Source organism: Dermacentor silvarum, chromosome 11 (assembly GCF_013339745.2).
Source record: "Dermacentor silvarum isolate Dsil-2018 chromosome 11, BIME_Dsil_1.4, whole genome shotgun sequence".
Taxonomy (NCBI): domain Eukaryota; kingdom Metazoa; phylum Arthropoda; class Arachnida; order Ixodida; family Ixodidae; genus Dermacentor; species Dermacentor silvarum.
The window spans coordinates 86,495,443-86,512,065 of record NC_051164.1 but is presented as its reverse complement, the minus strand read 5'-3'; the positions used below and the strand labels follow the sequence as shown (position 1 = coordinate 86,512,065).

The following is a 16,623-nucleotide window of genomic DNA, read 5'->3' as shown; positions in this document are numbered from 1 at the left end:
CGTCTTTCATCAGGAAATAAAAGATGGCGTATTAGCGGGAAAAAATGAGGTCCTAATGTTCGCTTTCCTTTAAATTTTCGCGACGAATCGCTGCGCCGATAACGCTACAAGGTGGCTCGATACATTTGCGCATCAATTTCGTGCACTAAGTCTCTCCTTATTTTTGTGCAGGCGAAGTGCGGGAAAGCTTTCATGGTTGTCTTTAGTCTATTTTCAGGTACATCCTTCTTTTTCATAAAAGTTGTCGCAGTTTCACCTGAAAGGCGAAGCATCAATTGCGATAGCAAATTTGGTAGAGAGCTATACGAGTAATGATAGTAGCTTATCAGCTGTATAAACTTGGACATGCAGCAGCACCGGCAACACGCAGAACTGTTGTCGACGCCGTCGGCGTTTTGCCCGCGTTCGCACAAAATGCGTGTGGCGTTGGTGACTGTTGCCGGAGCCTCTGATATAAATAGGCACTTGGTGCCGCAGCTAAACGTCGTCCCCTTCCCCCCCCCCCCCCCCCCCCCCACGGCCTTTCGTGCGTCAGAAGGCGCGTTTGCTCTACATATATGGTGATTGTAAAGGAGGAAAGAGACGCCTACTTCTGCAGCCCTTAAGGGAGCACGGCACAGAACGCGCGTTTGTTCTCCGCCGTGCGTTCATTCCCCGTGAAAGCGCGCGTCCCTCGCGCCCTTTCACTCGCACATACAGCGTCGGCGGCGCGCGGCGACGATTTCATCTCCATTGACGTCATACGGAACCTCACGGCGACGGCGACGCCGACGGCAGAAATCTGCTTTGGAGTGTCCATATAAATGATATCGCAATAATAAGCATTTAAAGGGGATATATCTTATATTATGCGATAATGTGTGATGCATTTCCATGTCACCCATGGAAAAAAGGGGTAGCCAGCCCATATGTTGGTGCCAACGTCTCCCTATTTAATTCATATATTTAAAAAAAAAGCAAGTAGCTAACCTCGTCAGACGATGCCAAAGACTGCGACGTCTCCGAGAGTTAGTGCGAGAATTTCACGACGTGGTCGCCACCAGTCGTCCCGCTTTTCGTTTGTTTCTAGCCATACCAAGCCTCAGCTGTAGGCAACATAGATCTAATACTATAGGTATACTAGCAGTGTGACCTATCAGTCTAGATTTAACTTTTCATTTGCTTTAATGTCCTTATAAGAAGCCGTCGAGGTTGCCTACAGAGATGGTACTTTCCCTCAGGCCTTGACCTGTTCGCCGTGCCCAGTCCCAGCGTCTTGTGCCCCTGCTACTTCTCTGGCACCGGAGCTTGGTAATGGTGTAGTACGGTACATGGGCACCCTTTCTGAAACGGCAGAGTTTGGTACAGCAAGCTTTGCGACTCCTGCGAAGGAAACGGGAACATTCGGAAATTACTTAGTCATGCTAACGCAATGACTACGTCGTGACATAGAAGTAGCTTCTGCCATATACAAATTGAATAATTCAGATCACGGTATTCAAATAGTGGACAGATTGTCCATAATCTCCTGGTGCACCGATTTGTCCTTTTATCACTTGTTCTTTTGGCTATATAAAGTCTGATTACTGTCTACAGAGAAAAGTTTGTTAACAAGTGTCTCATTGGTCTACTATGGTAAGTAGACTTCCGTGTGGTTTGTTTGCCGAAAGTCTGCACTTACTGGTCGAACAATGTGAAAGGTCATAATTTCACCCGGCGTCTAGGGCAGAAAATCTGTAGACTTTACAAGAAAAACGTCGATACTGCTTATATAATTGTGAGGAATACAGGGTGCCAATGTGTCCTTACACACAACAAATTTCAAAAACAAAGATTGCATAACAAAATAGGGTTCATAACTATGTCATAGAATTAACTCGTCCATCTCTACGCAAACGTTCTACAAAACACTCTTCCGACCCTAGACTTTGCTTACTACGTCACGGATATGCGCGCTTACTACGTACGTACCCTCCTTCCGTTCCTCTGACGCATCTCCACAGAGCAATCAAGCAGCAGAGCAGGATGATGAAAACAATCAGACCGAACGGCCACCCCGATGCCTATGGCGGCGCCTTTGGTAAGCTTGTGGACGAATCCGAACGGGTTCAGCGCACTCGCGGTCCCTGCAATCGGAAAGCGACACACGCTGTGGTTATCAGCTTGGCATTTTAAGGCAGCCTTTCGTCCTGTCGCGAATGCTCAAGCGGGCAAGAAAGAAAGAAAGAGGGAAGGAGGAAATGCGGGGAGGTTAACTAGACTTTGTCTAGTTTGCCACCTTACACGGGAAAGGGGGAGCGAAAGAGAGCGAGAAAAGCGACGAGTCTGGATCAGTCGAAGAGCGCAGAAATCTGACAAAGACGAAGAGATGGCACAAGCTCTTTTGCCGGTAGCCGCTTTTTATTGCGGTAGCAATTATATGGACACTTCAAGCGGATTTCTGCCGTCGCCGTCGTCGTCGCCGCCGTGAGGTTCTTATAAACTCCAAGGGCGATGAAATCGTCGCCGCGCGCCGTATGTGCGAGTGAAAGCACGCGGGGTGCGCACGTCTTCACGGAGAGCGAACGCACGGCGGAGAGCAAACGCGACGTCTGCCATCGTGCAAAGGGCCGTGGGGGGATTGTAGGGAGGGAGGGAGGGGAGACAATGTTTAGCAGCGGCACAAAATGCGTATCTTGCGACCGGGCGCAAGGGGAACTGGCGACTCAATCCCCCACACGAAAGGAGGAAAGCGGGAAGGAAGCGCGGGAGGGAGGGGGTGCGGCTTCTACTACCTGCGTACTTGTACTTTGCGCGGCTGCGGGTTCTCGCGCGCACCGCATCTTGAAAGCGATCTCCACGCGCTCTTACCTGCGTATGCGCTGTGCTTTCGCCGCTCAGTTTCCGTGGAAGCAATAGACCGCATGAACCTTCGCTCGCTGCGGCCGCCGTGCTTGTTCACGCCAGCGTTTTGACAGTGGTTGTCTGCGGTCATCGAGTGTGATCTATTCATGTTTGCTTGTGCGCGCTGACACCACGCTTGTTAATTCAGTTAGTAAGCGAATGTTATGCAGCCGATAAAACTACTATCCCTACTGCGTTAGCTCTCTACTAATTTGCTATCGCAATTGGTGCTCCGCCTTCGGGCGAAACTGCGACATTTCTTTCTAAACTGGTCACCGCAATAAAACAAGAAAAACATGCTTCTGATGTCACTATCGCGCATTGACAGTGGTTTCTAAAGCAAGTCGGCTCTTTTTTCAGACAAGGGTACACAATTTCTAGCCGCGCGTGTTCTCTTGCCTTTCACTTCGCCCCATTCCCTGCAGTGTAGCATATAGGCGAAGATATGGCAGCTAAGGACACTGCGTGTCAATAAAGAGTTATCTCTGACGACTGAAAATTTCTTATGAGTAACGTGGGAATCTAAACACGACGACCTTGAGAAGAAAAAAATACCCGTTATAAAGTCATGTGGGCAATAATGAACCATCACTGAATGATATTTTATTTTTTGACAACCTTATCGACACCTGTGGAATAGAGATCGATTGATTGACAGAGAAGAAGGAAGCCCGCTGACCGCACCGTAACTGCCTGGCGCGCAGCTGACACCTGAACATATGCGTTAGCAATGTGGGGAAGGTGGTGTTGGCGCATGTGCCCTCTTATTTTATAATGTTTGGCGCTTTGAGCAGTTTTGTTCGCTGTCAGGTTTGACGTCAAAAAATCTATGCGGTGAGCAGGAAAGCGCGCTATAAGACGTCGAACCAATTTTGATCTCCCAGGGTTTCTTGAACTCGCAGCTAAATATTTCAGTACGTTCCTTTTATTTCTGGCGCATTTCTGCCGTCGCCGTGATGTTCAGTGTAAAGTCAAGGGCGATAACATCGTTGCCGCGCGCCATATGCTGTATGTGCGAGGGAAAGCGTGCGAGGGTGAGCCGACGATGGTGACTCAATGTCGCGCGCGCAAGGGAGGAAAGCGGGGAGGAAGCGCGCTGTCTTCCGTCGCGCGCGAGGCACCGCAGGGAGGGGAGGGAGAGGCCACTTCGGCGGCGGCTGCGTATGGCGTGGCTGCGCGGGCCCTATCTTGAAAGCGTTCTGCGATGGGGACAGAGTGCGCCGAGTGCTCATAGCCTCGTGTGCGCTGTGTTCTCGCTGCCTAGTTAGCGTTGAAGCGAGAGCCAGCGCGAAGGTCAATTCACTCGCTACTGCGGTCGCGCTTTCTCACTCCAGCGTTTTTGCTGTCGCAATCGATCTTTCGTCTTTCGGACCAAACTGGGACTTCTAGTTTGTTTTCATTTTTCCGAGTGCTAATCCGGAAATTTCGTGTTGTCACGGGTCTATGCCACCGCACCTGTCCCTGAGAGGCCCCTATCACAAGCTATCTTCGAGACAGTCGCGAAGCTTGAGAGCTCGAACTGTTGAGAACGATCTCGTTCGCTGTTCGCTTTTGAGACAAATCTGAAAGTGGATTTGTGGACGAAAGATTGAGGTTACAGCGCGGCTATGAGGGTCAAGAAACTTGCGCAGTTGCTGCAAGGAGTCAACTTAGCTCAATTTCCAGCCAGTTTTCGCGAGCCAAACGAAAGTTCTTGCGTTCATTAAAGCAGCCGTTTCGTCAGACGGACGCATAAGATGCAGCTGCAGTCCCCCGAACCTCTTGCATTGCACATAGGCAAGCGATCGCTAATGCCTTGTGAAATACGTGTACATTGTATGTTAAACTGTCTGCGCAACCAAGGTCATTTCATTGCGCCGGCACAGTCAGTGTATAGAATCGCTGCATATGCATGCACATAAAGTTTGTAGTTTGCGAGCGAGCGGCTTGCTTTCGATATATAGCCACTAGTGCCGTGTATATTCGTATATTTAGCTATATCTTAGCCGAGTCTGTAGACCCAGTTGGTAACCATGTAAAGGTGACAATGGCCCAGGCAGCACATCACATGGGGCCAACTAGGGCCGATGATGGTTTTCAGCCGGCACTGGCTGGGCCGCGAAGGCCCGCCGTTGCCTCCGTAATGCCAGTGCTGGCAAAGCCACTGTAACAGACATCCAGCGATGGCCCTGCTTTGCCGGTGAATGCCCGTTAATGGCTAGGCCGGGCGTCGCAACTGGCTATCCCGGGCCTGCTTTGCCGTAAGAATGCCGTCATTGGCTGTACATCTCTAAACATTGGTTAAGAACGTCCGTTCAAAGCTATAGGCATAGCCACATTGTTTAGCAGTTCTGATAGACCCGTAAATATTGGCCTGTCAAACAGAACGTCATTTCAATATTACTTTTCACGCAGCATTCGCCGGCCATTCCCGATTATATATGTTTACAGCATGCAATATTTATTTGAATTTTTCACCACGCACGCCAACTGCAACGAGATCACTCTGGTATTTTTTTTTGTTTCTTACTAAGTTATTATGTAAGTTCTGCATATTTTTTTCGTTTTATTACAAAGGCTGTTAACTTTCGCGTAATTGTATTTATTGTGTTGAATCATTCGATCGGACATTGTTAACAAGTGGCACAAGGGCACTCCATTATAATGCGTCAATGCGCGCATGCCGTGTGCATTCTCGATAGGCGCAATAACAAATTCAAGGGGGTATATAATTAAAAAGCATGTGCGCTTACATGTGCGTCGTTTAAGTAGTGTTGCAGGTAGTGAATTGCAAAATACTGCATAACTTTATGGTGCAATCATATGTACCGCTTGCCAGTAATGCCGTCGCTAGCTCAACTTCTGTAGCGGCTGTAAATTTTATTGTCAGTAAAATACAAGGCATTTTAGATGACTGCTCGCTATATTATTTTTCTGCATAGAGAGCATATCGAACTGTGCAGTAGTGTCTCCTGTGGCCAGCTTCATTATAATCTTAGGTGCCTTTCCCGGAAAACTCTGTCGTGCGTGCTTTTTTTTTTTTTTTGATGCCAGATGATTTTTTTCAGACCAACTGGCACAGTAGGCGTAAATTCCTCCCCGCAGAAAGAACCGGGGAAAAAAAGAAATTGCGCCATGTTGAAAAAGAGGTTTCTGCTGGGCTATTGGTGCATATTTCTAAAACAAAAAACAGCCAATAGAAGAGACAAGAATGTGAGACAAGCCCAACGCTAACTTACAATGAAATGCTTATTTTGCACGACGCCAAATATATCTACACTGAAAAGAAAGGGGAAGGCGGAGAACCGAGACAACGCCACAAGAGATATACGGGGGTGGGAGGGGGGGTGTGAAGAGAAAAGGTTTGGTCAGACGACCAAGACGACTACACAAGGCGCTCTCCGTTGGAAGGGAACAGAAAATAAAGAAAATAAAAAAGAACAGGAATGTTCGTGGCCCACCACGCCATTCCGAACCTTGACGGATGGCTGAAAGAGTTGAAGTTACCGACCTAGGACTGAGAACGAAGAACGAGGCTAAGATTAAGGAGAGTACAGGAATATAGAATGGAAAAAAAAGAAGAACGCTACTGAATAAAATTAATTTCTGATTAAAAAGTGGAACTAGCATAAAGAAAAAAAACTACTAAAATATATATACATTTTTCAAGTAGGTGAACTCTTTTTGTGAGAGCAACACAGATTTGAATAAATTTTTTGCTGACGTTTGCATCTTATATGAGCTAATAAATAAATCTATCGTTGTTTTGACTTTGCAAGGAGGCATACATAAGCTTCCTTATTCCTTATTAAATTCAGGCTCCCACTTGCACCCTCAACGACACACCTCTGGTAACTTCTTCCTCTTGTAGATAAATATCTCGGTATACACATCACACACAACATTTTTGGAATATGTATATTGAGTTTTCAATTTACGAATGCCAACCACATGTTTGGTTTCTTGCTCCAAAATTTTCTTCATGGGAAGCTTTTATTTTATAAATCTATGGTGGGGTCTCAGATCTTCGAGTACACCAGTTCTGTCTCGCAACTCTCGAAAGTGCCCAAAACCTTGCCGTCCTTGTTTTGTTACATACAATTACTCACGTGTAGCCAGTGCGTCTTCTACAAAATCATCGCTTGGTTTACCTTGTCGCCGTATGCGATCTCGCTTGTGTTTGTTTATTACGATTTATTTTATTACTCCCGCTGCTTAAAGGACATATTTTTGAACCTCTCACCTACGTTTCTTCTCGCAGCGGCCACGTTTGAAGCTTTCTTGTTTATGAAAAGAAAAAAAAAACTACCCGCTTTTTTATGTAGAGCCTTCGGGCTTTGATACTATACTAACATAATTAAGTAAATTAATATGTCGAACTTGAACGAGATCCTTGTACTCGCTTTTTGGGCTTCACTTATATGTTATGCGCCGCGTAATGTATTGTCGCGATGTTTCTTAGATACGGCTGCCTCTCCTATGTGTCTATTCATTTTTTTTTTCGAAGGGGGAGGTTGTATTATTTAACTAGAAGCAAGAAATTCATGGGGGCATGCTAGCAAGTGATGCTGTGCGCCGGACTACCCCTTTGCGCACACGTTGTCTTGCTCTACCGTTCTCCTGGGATAAGCAGTGCCAAAAAATAACAATGAACACATTCATTGATCATGTTGAGTTGTTTTACAGGTCCATTTGTCATGTTTTACATTTCAGCTATAATATATAATAAAATCAGCACAAGTGCTACTGCTCCTTCAGCCGCAGCAGCTTTTGGAAAAATAAAAATAAATAAATAAATAAAAGAATAAAAACACGTGCGCATGTCGTTCTTCACTACTATCAGGCGGAGTGACGTCAAAACACCAAGAATGCGTTTCACTCTCACCACGTTTTCCCTGCGTTCCCTCGCTTTGCAGTGTCGAAGGTATGCACGGTCTATAATGCGCACAGCCGAGCCTGCGTTGCTAATCAGAACCGGATGGGCGCACAAAGAAGCGTGAATAATTGTCAAATATGTTGCTCCCTGCGCGGACCTCGCCCGCTTCCAAAGAAACGTGGTGACTCTCGGAGGACGAGGGACCCGTACACATTCTGCTTCTGCCTGTGAGCTGTCGTAGCCCATATTTCTTTCACCATCTTTTGCTTGCGAAGCATGCATCAACTTGTCCAGCAACGTGTTCAGTACCAGCGGCTTGACCTTCGCCACTACAAGCTTGGTTCCACATTGCTATTGGGTGAAACATGAACTAGCCAAACGTTGGAAAACTGCATTTACTGCGAAATAAACTCAATTATCGCAAGGTAAGTACAATTGTCTTATTTTTATTCTCAAGTGTAGTGTTTCAACTAAGTGCATTGCCTAATACGTGTATTTTTTTTTTTTACAGAGATAATGTACGGCCACTTTTTACTATGTACGTAGACGGTGCTGCACCGCTTCAGCGTCAGCTGAAACGCACTGTCTGTTTGGAAACACGCAGCACGGCACATTTCGGCTGGTACACTCAAGAAGACCAAAGTTGGATTGTCGTAATCCCTTGCGCAGAAAGTACAGTCTGCGAGCTGACTTGTGTTCAGAACTTCCTGCAAAATTATAATCTGTTATATTGTAGCTTGCTTAGGTGTTTATCATGAAACAAAGCACCATTTCTTTGCTACCTCTGTTCTAAAAGCTTACGCATTGCCAAAGGCTAAGTACAGCTACCCACAAGCACTTACGAGAAGTCTTGTGATGAAGGCATAATTCATCACAATTGCCTAGTTAGAACAAAAATCGCATATTTAGATGCAGCGGCATTTCCTACCTAATTTTTTCGTATTTCTGCTTCTTTTTTTCAGCTTCAATAATTTGTTTGAATGGAGAAATCATATCTGTGGGAGATTGCCTTCAATATATTGAACGCCATCACGGTTCAACTGCCGTACAGCATGCATGGAAATAAAAGCGAGAGACTGTTTAACACGCGGCTATGCAGAGTGGGAACAGGTGATACGCATTTAATTTCTCACTTTTGTACCTTTTGCTTATATTATGCACTGCTGACAGTGTTGTGATAATAAAAGTATATGTATTGTATGCAGATGGTGCCTGAGAGACGCAGACATCGACATCAACCAAGCGCAAGACTTCATAAGAATGTGGCTGCCAGGCGCCGTCGACTATTGCAGAAGGCGGCGTTACGCCGAAGCGGCTCAACCCCCCCCCCCCCCCCCCCCGTAGCGTCATAAAGCTTTCGTAGGTGGCCCACAGGATTGAGGATACGAGCGACAATCTGTATCAACCTATTTTAAGACCAATAAATAAATTGTGTGTATTATTTGGTGATTTTATAGTAGATTATGGCATGTTGCATCGAGCTACCGTGCAATATTTGCGTAATTTAAAATCGTAGGAAATAACGGCATCGCCCACATACATCACAATCTGCCAATATGGCCATGCCAGTGGGTAATGCGGGACAATAAATTAACTAAGAGCGGCAGAGCCGGCTATTGACCAATACCGGCGGTGCCAGTAGGCAAGGTGGGACACTAGAATGGCAATGAACGGCAGAGCCGGCTATCTGCCTGTATTGGCGCTGCCACACGATGGCCGAAATAGGCCCTTTAGTGGCATGGCCACGCTGGGCCATTCTTGACGCGGGTAGCGCTGCCGGTTTCGGGCCTATATTTGTGCCGGTGTTTGCCGTGATATTGCCGTGCTGGGGCCAGCCTGGTTGTGCTGCCTGGGGGCGGATTAAAGCACCAGTGGATGTTTAATAGTCTGTTCTAATCGTGTCCATGTGGTACAGAGAGTCTTTCAAGACACGACATGGCGCTCGTGACCTTAGGTTTGAACGAGTGGCTGCAACGTCAGGTGCTGCATATGAGGTAGCTGAAAAGTGACCCTAAAGACTACTGACATGACATTCTCTACTTTTCATTTTTGTTTGCTTTAAATAAAGGTCCTACACCCCGAGCACTTGAGGGGCGGGGGGGGGGGGGGATAATAAGTTCAACAGATGTTACACTCTTGTAACACAAGAAAGCAAAAGCCAGCTGCTGCAGATATTTGGTAATACATGAAGTTATACACTCTTGGTTAGACTTCCTTGCAAAACATATTGATAATGCATTAAGTTATACAATTGGGGCTAGACATCTTGCAAGACATAACGAGCCTCAATGGGAAGTACACGTGTGGCACTAAGGCGACCCCCTTGAAAGCAACATATGAACACTTAAGGTAGTACCTTAAGTGCAGCATGTTAGTGCACGCAATGGGCCACTCCTTTTGTCAGAGAGATGGCTGCGACGTGACGTGTGCAATGACCCACGCACTAGGCACCAGGCAGAACCGTGGAGCAGCCGTGGATTCAGGGAAGTGTGCTCGTCTCGCTCTCCGGAGACCCCGGTTCGATTCCCACCCAGACCGAAATGTACGGAATTTTCTTTTCAAAGCCACTAATTCACTTTGTTTACAGGAACCTCCCTGAGAAATGGTGCATCAATGCGAGCATTTTTGCGGTGTCGGCCATTTTTCGTCACGGCGCAGTTTCACCGAGGTCACCGCCAAGGGTCTAACATAGACGCCTTAGGCTTTCGCCTTAATACTGCCAATCCTCGGAGCACCTTCGATAGTTTACTGTAACAGTCATTTCTACGTACCACTTTACGGTATCGCTTACCATTATGTTTATCTGTCCATGATGCAGAAAGTGGTGACACGGGAGCAACATGGCGATGTTTTAGCACTCGCTTCGATTCGTAATGGTGAAGGGGGAGGGAGGCTGAAGTTGTATAAATAGGGAGTGAACCTGAATCGTGGATATCACTGAGAACGCGTTTTCTTCAGTTTCACAGGCCGCACACTACAATTGCTATGCGGCTGCAGCTGGAGCATTTCTTCTTGCAGATTTGCCATTTAAAGCGGTCAATACTCCTAGAAAAATATTCATAATAAGGTATAGCGACTGCCTTATTTGCTGACTCTTATTTCCTTATCTGTTATACAAACCTTGTGCAAGCCTCTTAGCAGCACGAGAGACGCATAATCGAAGTGGATGCTCAGATAGCAAACGCAATGACCACCTTGTCCAACCATGGTGTTCTGTTATTCTGTGTGATTTGTTCTTGGTAAGGCATTATTGTTGTGACGTATACCATTTCTTTGACGATGCTGAGTTAAATCCTGTGCCGCTTTCCTGAACGTATAGCTGTAGACAATCGGTTCGACAAATACAATGCACAACGTTCTGTATCTATGCAAAACTCTTACGCGCGCTCGCTGTTTCAATTCGGGCCCTTGTGATGACGGCTGTCAAGAGCGATCTACACGGTGCTCACGCAGTCCCGTGACGTTGCAGCTCTTCTGATGACGTGCTGCGATGACGTACGTATGTCGCGTTTCGTGCATTCGGGTATTCCGGTGACCGTGTTTTGAAACATTGAAACAAGCACTTGACACACATGTTGCGAGCTTTTAGCGATTTATAGAGAGAGAGCGATGAGAGAAAGAAAGGCGGTCGGGAGGTTAAACAGAACAAAAATTAGGGTTTGCTACCCTACATTTGGAGGGGGAGGGCATAGAAAGGTAAGAAGGAGATAGAGCACGTGCACGCGATCACTGCTGTTCACAGAACAGGGTGACAGTTAACGCTTGTCAGTGCTAGAGTTGGTCGTGCAGGTTTGTTCTTAGCAAGAACTATACTGCGACAATGCATTCGTAGACCTCTGCTGCAGCGGCTTGTGAGATCGGTATATTCTAGTTTGACTTGATCTGACCATTGTGCGTTGTGAACACGAGCTTGCGCATGTGTCGCGAGCGTGTGTCTCTGCATGTGTATACACTGCATCGAGGCCAGTCGCACAAAACGCGGTCAGGTGTCTCCTCTAGAACACGAGTCACCAGAGGCAGCGTTGTCCCCCAGCCATTCCAATACCGATAATTAAAGCAGTGTATAGTACCGTATAGTGTCGGTGGAGTCTGGTGTGACGCAAATGTTGGAGCGAGGACTCCATGCGGCACAGCAGTCGGTTGTTTTGAAAACTCCGTGTGAGTGCAAGGCCTCTCTGCACGCCAATTCATGACGTAGTGTTACCTGGCCCGACTGCCATAGAATCTATAAGCGTGAAAGCTCCCGAGTAAGCCTCGGTAATTTTGACGTCACCGCTTTCGTCACTCCGTGTGTGGCACTGGAAATTTCGGTCCTTATAACATGACGTCATAAAGTAGAGTGTACAGGCCTTGTGCTGTATGTGCCACACAGAGAGCGTGATGCGTCGTGCCAGGACCCGAATTATTCTATATCTGCATCTGAGCGTGACAAAGGTATCGGTTCCTTTGCTCTAAATATCATTATTTTGGCAACGAAAAAAAAGTTAAATTATGGGGTTTTGCGTGCCAAAACCACGATCTGATTATGAGGCACGCCGTAGTGGCGGACTCCAGAAATTAGGACCACCTGGGGCTCTTTAACGTGCACCTATAATGTAAGCACACGGGTGTTTTCGCATTTCGCCCCCATCGAAATGAGGCCGCCGTGGCCGGGATTCGATGGGGGCGAAAATGCCTCGAGCGGCCGGCTTCTTTTACGCTCGGAAAAACGCATTTATGTAGCAGGTATTGAGCAACAGAAAGCTGTATCGGCAGTTTTTCATGTTGCTCTACAATTTTCTCATTGACAATTTTATAATTAGGACAGTACTTCTCGAGTTAGATAACTAATTAAAATTAACTAATTAAATCTCAGTAACCAAAAAATTACTGGCGGCTACTCCACTGCACTGGAAACAATACGCACTAGGTTTGCTTCGCGTAACGCCGTTCCTCCTTTTTTTTTTTTAAATCGTGCTGCGTGATAGCTGGTACACCCTGTATATATCCGACCTTAAAGTGCGCTACAAGATCAATTCGCGTTCCACTCGACATTGTTACAAAAGCGTGCCTCAAGCACTTAAGGATCACCTTAACTGAAACAGCAATGCATTTTCAGCAGATTTCGGGAACGGATATCGAAAGACCTGTCGCCGTTTGTCTTGCCTTTTCTGCTAAAAAGGCAATCATGCTTCGCCAATCATGCTTCGCTAATAATCGGCTTTGATTTCATAATTAGAAGTTGTCCTAAAGTGAGTAATTAAAATAGATAATTATCGACTCTAATAATTAGCTACCTAATAATTAGCCTCCTGGACACTGCGATTTGCCATGCAATTATTATCGGTCTGTTTATTAATGCACCTGGAAAGGCCGAATCGCGTTATGTATGTTCTATGTGATTTGTAAAAAAAAAGATAGTTTAAAGCTGAAAAAAAAAAAACACCACCCGCTGCATAGCGGTGAGTTGCTAACCTTATATTAAGAACTGCCTTGCCTTTGTTTTTTTTTTTTTTTTTTTTAGTTTGACAGGCGAGGATCGTTCACCAAAGTTTGAGTGGGACATAAAAAAATATTACAATTATCATTAGTAGATGTAATGTACGTTCAATGGTGCCTGCGCACATTGAATATGAAATCGACATAAATACTTTGGTGTTATTAGAATTAACAGACTTTCTAAAAATCGACTGCGCTATATTGCACGAATTTACTCATTCAAGTGGATTACTCGAAGAGGAGGGTATTACTGATATGTTTCCCTTCACCAATCATGCTTCCTTCTTTAACAATATAAAATGATTAAAAAAAATCACAGCATATCCACGGGGTGAATGATGATGAGTGGGCGAAGCTCCGGAGGGATGCATCGGATCTCCCACTTAAGGGGACGCTAGCACAAACGCGTTAGAGACGTGCAGTACTCTCTAGTAAGGGGGAGCGGCCACAGCGTCTTACGCAGCCATTTACACATGCCGGAACGTGCACCGCGTTTGCCGACGCCATCACATGACTGCTGAGAGAGTATACCCCCCGTATTCATAAACGCTCCTCGACTTGAACTTGACTTGCCACCGCCTTGGGCAGCGCGTTCGAAACGCGTTGAAGGTAAGGCAACACAGGTAAGGCCACAGCGTCTTACACCAGCTTCTTACACGGGCCGTAACGCGCTAGCACAAACGCGTTAGAAACGCGCTAGAAACGCGGCCTTTCGTTAATGTTCGGTATTTATTGCCATCGTGGTGCTTGTGTCTATGTGTGCTTCGTGGCGTAGTGGGCTAACGCCGCGCGCTCGGAAGCGAGGGGTCCCTGGTTCGATTCCGCGCTACGGACACAACTTCGGATTTTTTTTAACACGAAAGTGTTTTATGCCGGGGTCCACCAAGACTTCACTGACGTATTTCCGTCACGGATATGACGTTCTTACAATGTACACGAACATAATACAAAGAAAGAAACCAGAAGAAAAGTTCCACAAACATGCAAAATTTGGAAATCGAACCCACGACCTCTCGGTCCGCGACGATAGATCGCCGACCGTTTAAACCCATTGCGCCACAAACGCATTTGCAGAGAGCTACACAGACGCGCCTTATATATCTAACACTCCTCCGTGTACCCGCGCTCTTGCTCGGGGCGGTGCCGCCGCCTACGAGCAGAAAAGAGAAGCACTGCATTATGACACTAACGCGCACCGACAGTGAACGCTTCGGTGGTCTCAGCACTACGACGCCTCGATGCCAGCATTCGAAGGGACGCTGGCATCAAGAAGCACTACCAACGCCACCTAGGTGGCGTTCACCGTACTCAGCACAGCGGAGCGTGGCCTCCGCAATTAGCTCTGAAAATGTTTCTGAAGTTGATCGCGGAGGCTGCAATTACGACGCGCTGTACGCGCTGATTTGACTCGGTGACGATTCAGTTACGTGCTTTGTCTTGCGCGTTGTATTAGTGTGTCAGTTACGTGCTTCGTCTTTCGCGTTGTGCTAGCGTGTGCAGCGTAGTGCAGCTTCCATATGCACGACGGTTGCTCATGGTCATCGACGTTGGTAGTCGTGATGGAGGAGACGTGCCACCAGGCGTCAGCGTGGGTGCATCAACGCCTAAGGGCGCTTTAGCCACAAAACACCAATAAACATTATATATCAATGTGCAATAAACATTACACTACTTCTGTGAAGACACGTTTCACTTTCGTGTTCTATACCGATTCCTATATAAGAGGGATCAACCACATTTTTTTCTCATTTTTCTCAGACTGGTTACACACTACTACTACGACGAGGGACGAAAGGGTGCCGCTTTAAGGAGCTTCGCCCCTAAAAAATGTTGCAGTGGCTTAGCTCGGCTATGCCAGGATATACGTAGCGTTAGCAAAGGTTCAGCTGATTATTCTTAGCTTTCCTGGTTGTCTCCTACGCTCAACCGCTAATTGCCAGGCAACTACTTCGGTATCCGATGAGTCAAGCTTCTCCGTTTTTCTGCGCTGTTGAGCAGCATTTGCGCTCTCCTTCTCCATGGCTATACCACACTGGCAAACGCCAGTCAGAAGCGCAGCGGCTCCAGCGCAGTGTCAGACGGCGACTGCACAGCGAGCGCGCGCCGGCGCCAGTGCGTCTACCACGGCTACGACGTCACTCCTCTGGAATGCGCAGACCGGCGGCGGTGAGTCGCGCGCGGCGGCGGCGGAGTGCGCGAGAGGTGCCGGCTCCGGTGGCTCCGGTGCGCAAGCCGTGTGACATCACTGATCCTTGCGCATGCGCAGCACGGCTCTTGATGTGCCGCGCGAAACGGGCTTGGCTAGGCCAGTGTAGCTAACGCTACAAAATTTGGAGAGCGCTTAAACTTCGCCTGTAAGAGCAGAACGCGATAGCGTTATCGGGACCCGTTCGCATTTTTTATTATTTTATTAATTGTTTGCTATTGCCACGACTTGCGCAGGTCTGGTAGAAATTCTGGAAAAGGGGTTTGTGTTTGAGTTTTCTCGTAGCAGAATTAGGTTTTCTCGTACATTCAAACTACAATCCGACGCCGATTGGTAAACAATCCGACGGCGAATCCGACGCCGAATGGTAAAGTCGTACTTTAGCATTTTTCTGACGGATTTCACTGTGAGAAATTCAAGTTTTGTTCACCAAAACCGTGCACCACGTGGAGGGCCTGCGCGGTCGGGGTGGTTGGGGATGTTTTTTTCCGCTACCCGCCGACACGCGACGCTCGTTGCCGACGCCGGATTTTCTGCGACAAGGGGCCCTTAACGCTGTCGCGTTAATGAATAAATCAATAGATAAATAAGGTTAGCGTGTAGCGGACAAAGCAAAAGAAACGAGAACACTTGTTGCATAAACGGTGTACTGTGTAACGTTCCATTTTGTTTTCCTCATCTTCATATATCGCTAATTGCGCCAAGCATATGGCTGCACCTAATGATAAAGGTGGCGTTCGAGCCAATGTCGAAGGGATGAAAAACAATTACACCATCTTCCCGTAGGGGAACCCTGAGTAGTATGCAAAGCAGCTATGGGGTCGACTCAAGGTAGTTTTATCAGCTGTATAAACTTGGACATGCAGCAGCACCAGCAACGCGCAGAACTGTTGTCGACGCCGTCGGCGTTTTGCCCGCGTTCGCACAAAAGGCGTTGGTGACTGTTGCAGGAGCCTCTGGGGGCGGCCAGGAGGTTTTCGACGAGATCAGAACGGGACACTCGTCGAGCAGCGTCGGAAGTCTTTGCCACCTTCTCGCCTCACAACGTTTTATTGCGATAGCAATTATATGGACACTCAAAAGCAGATTTCTGCCGTCGCCGTCGCCGTCGGCGTCGCCGTCGCCGTCGCCGTGAGGTTCCGTATGACGTCATTTGGAGATGAAATCGTCGCCGCGCGCCGAACGCTGTATGTGCGAGTGAAAGGGCGCGAGGGGCGCGTCT

At 47.2% G+C, this 16,623-nt stretch overlaps 2 protein-coding genes across 3 annotated transcripts in view; one reads left to right on the top strand and one right to left on the bottom strand.

Moving 5' to 3' along the window:
- LOC119433879 (uncharacterized) overlaps window positions 1–16,623 on the top strand; it is a 143,820-nt gene that overhangs the window by 92,581 nt on the left and 34,616 nt on the right. The gene's annotated exons all lie outside the window — the stretch shown is intronic.
- Window positions 1–16,623, bottom strand: part of LOC119432382 (uncharacterized) — a 43,055-nt gene that overhangs the window by 10,318 nt on the left and 16,114 nt on the right. Inside the window, exon 3 of one of the 2 annotated variants that reach the window (XM_049659182.1) lies at window positions 1,947–2,105. The exons of the other annotated variant lie outside the window; for it this stretch is intronic. Coding sequence (XP_049515139.1) covers window positions 1,947–2,105 — 159 coding nt within the window. The remainder of the gene's footprint in view (window positions 1–1,946; window positions 2,106–16,623) is intronic. 2 annotated transcript variants of the gene reach the window in all.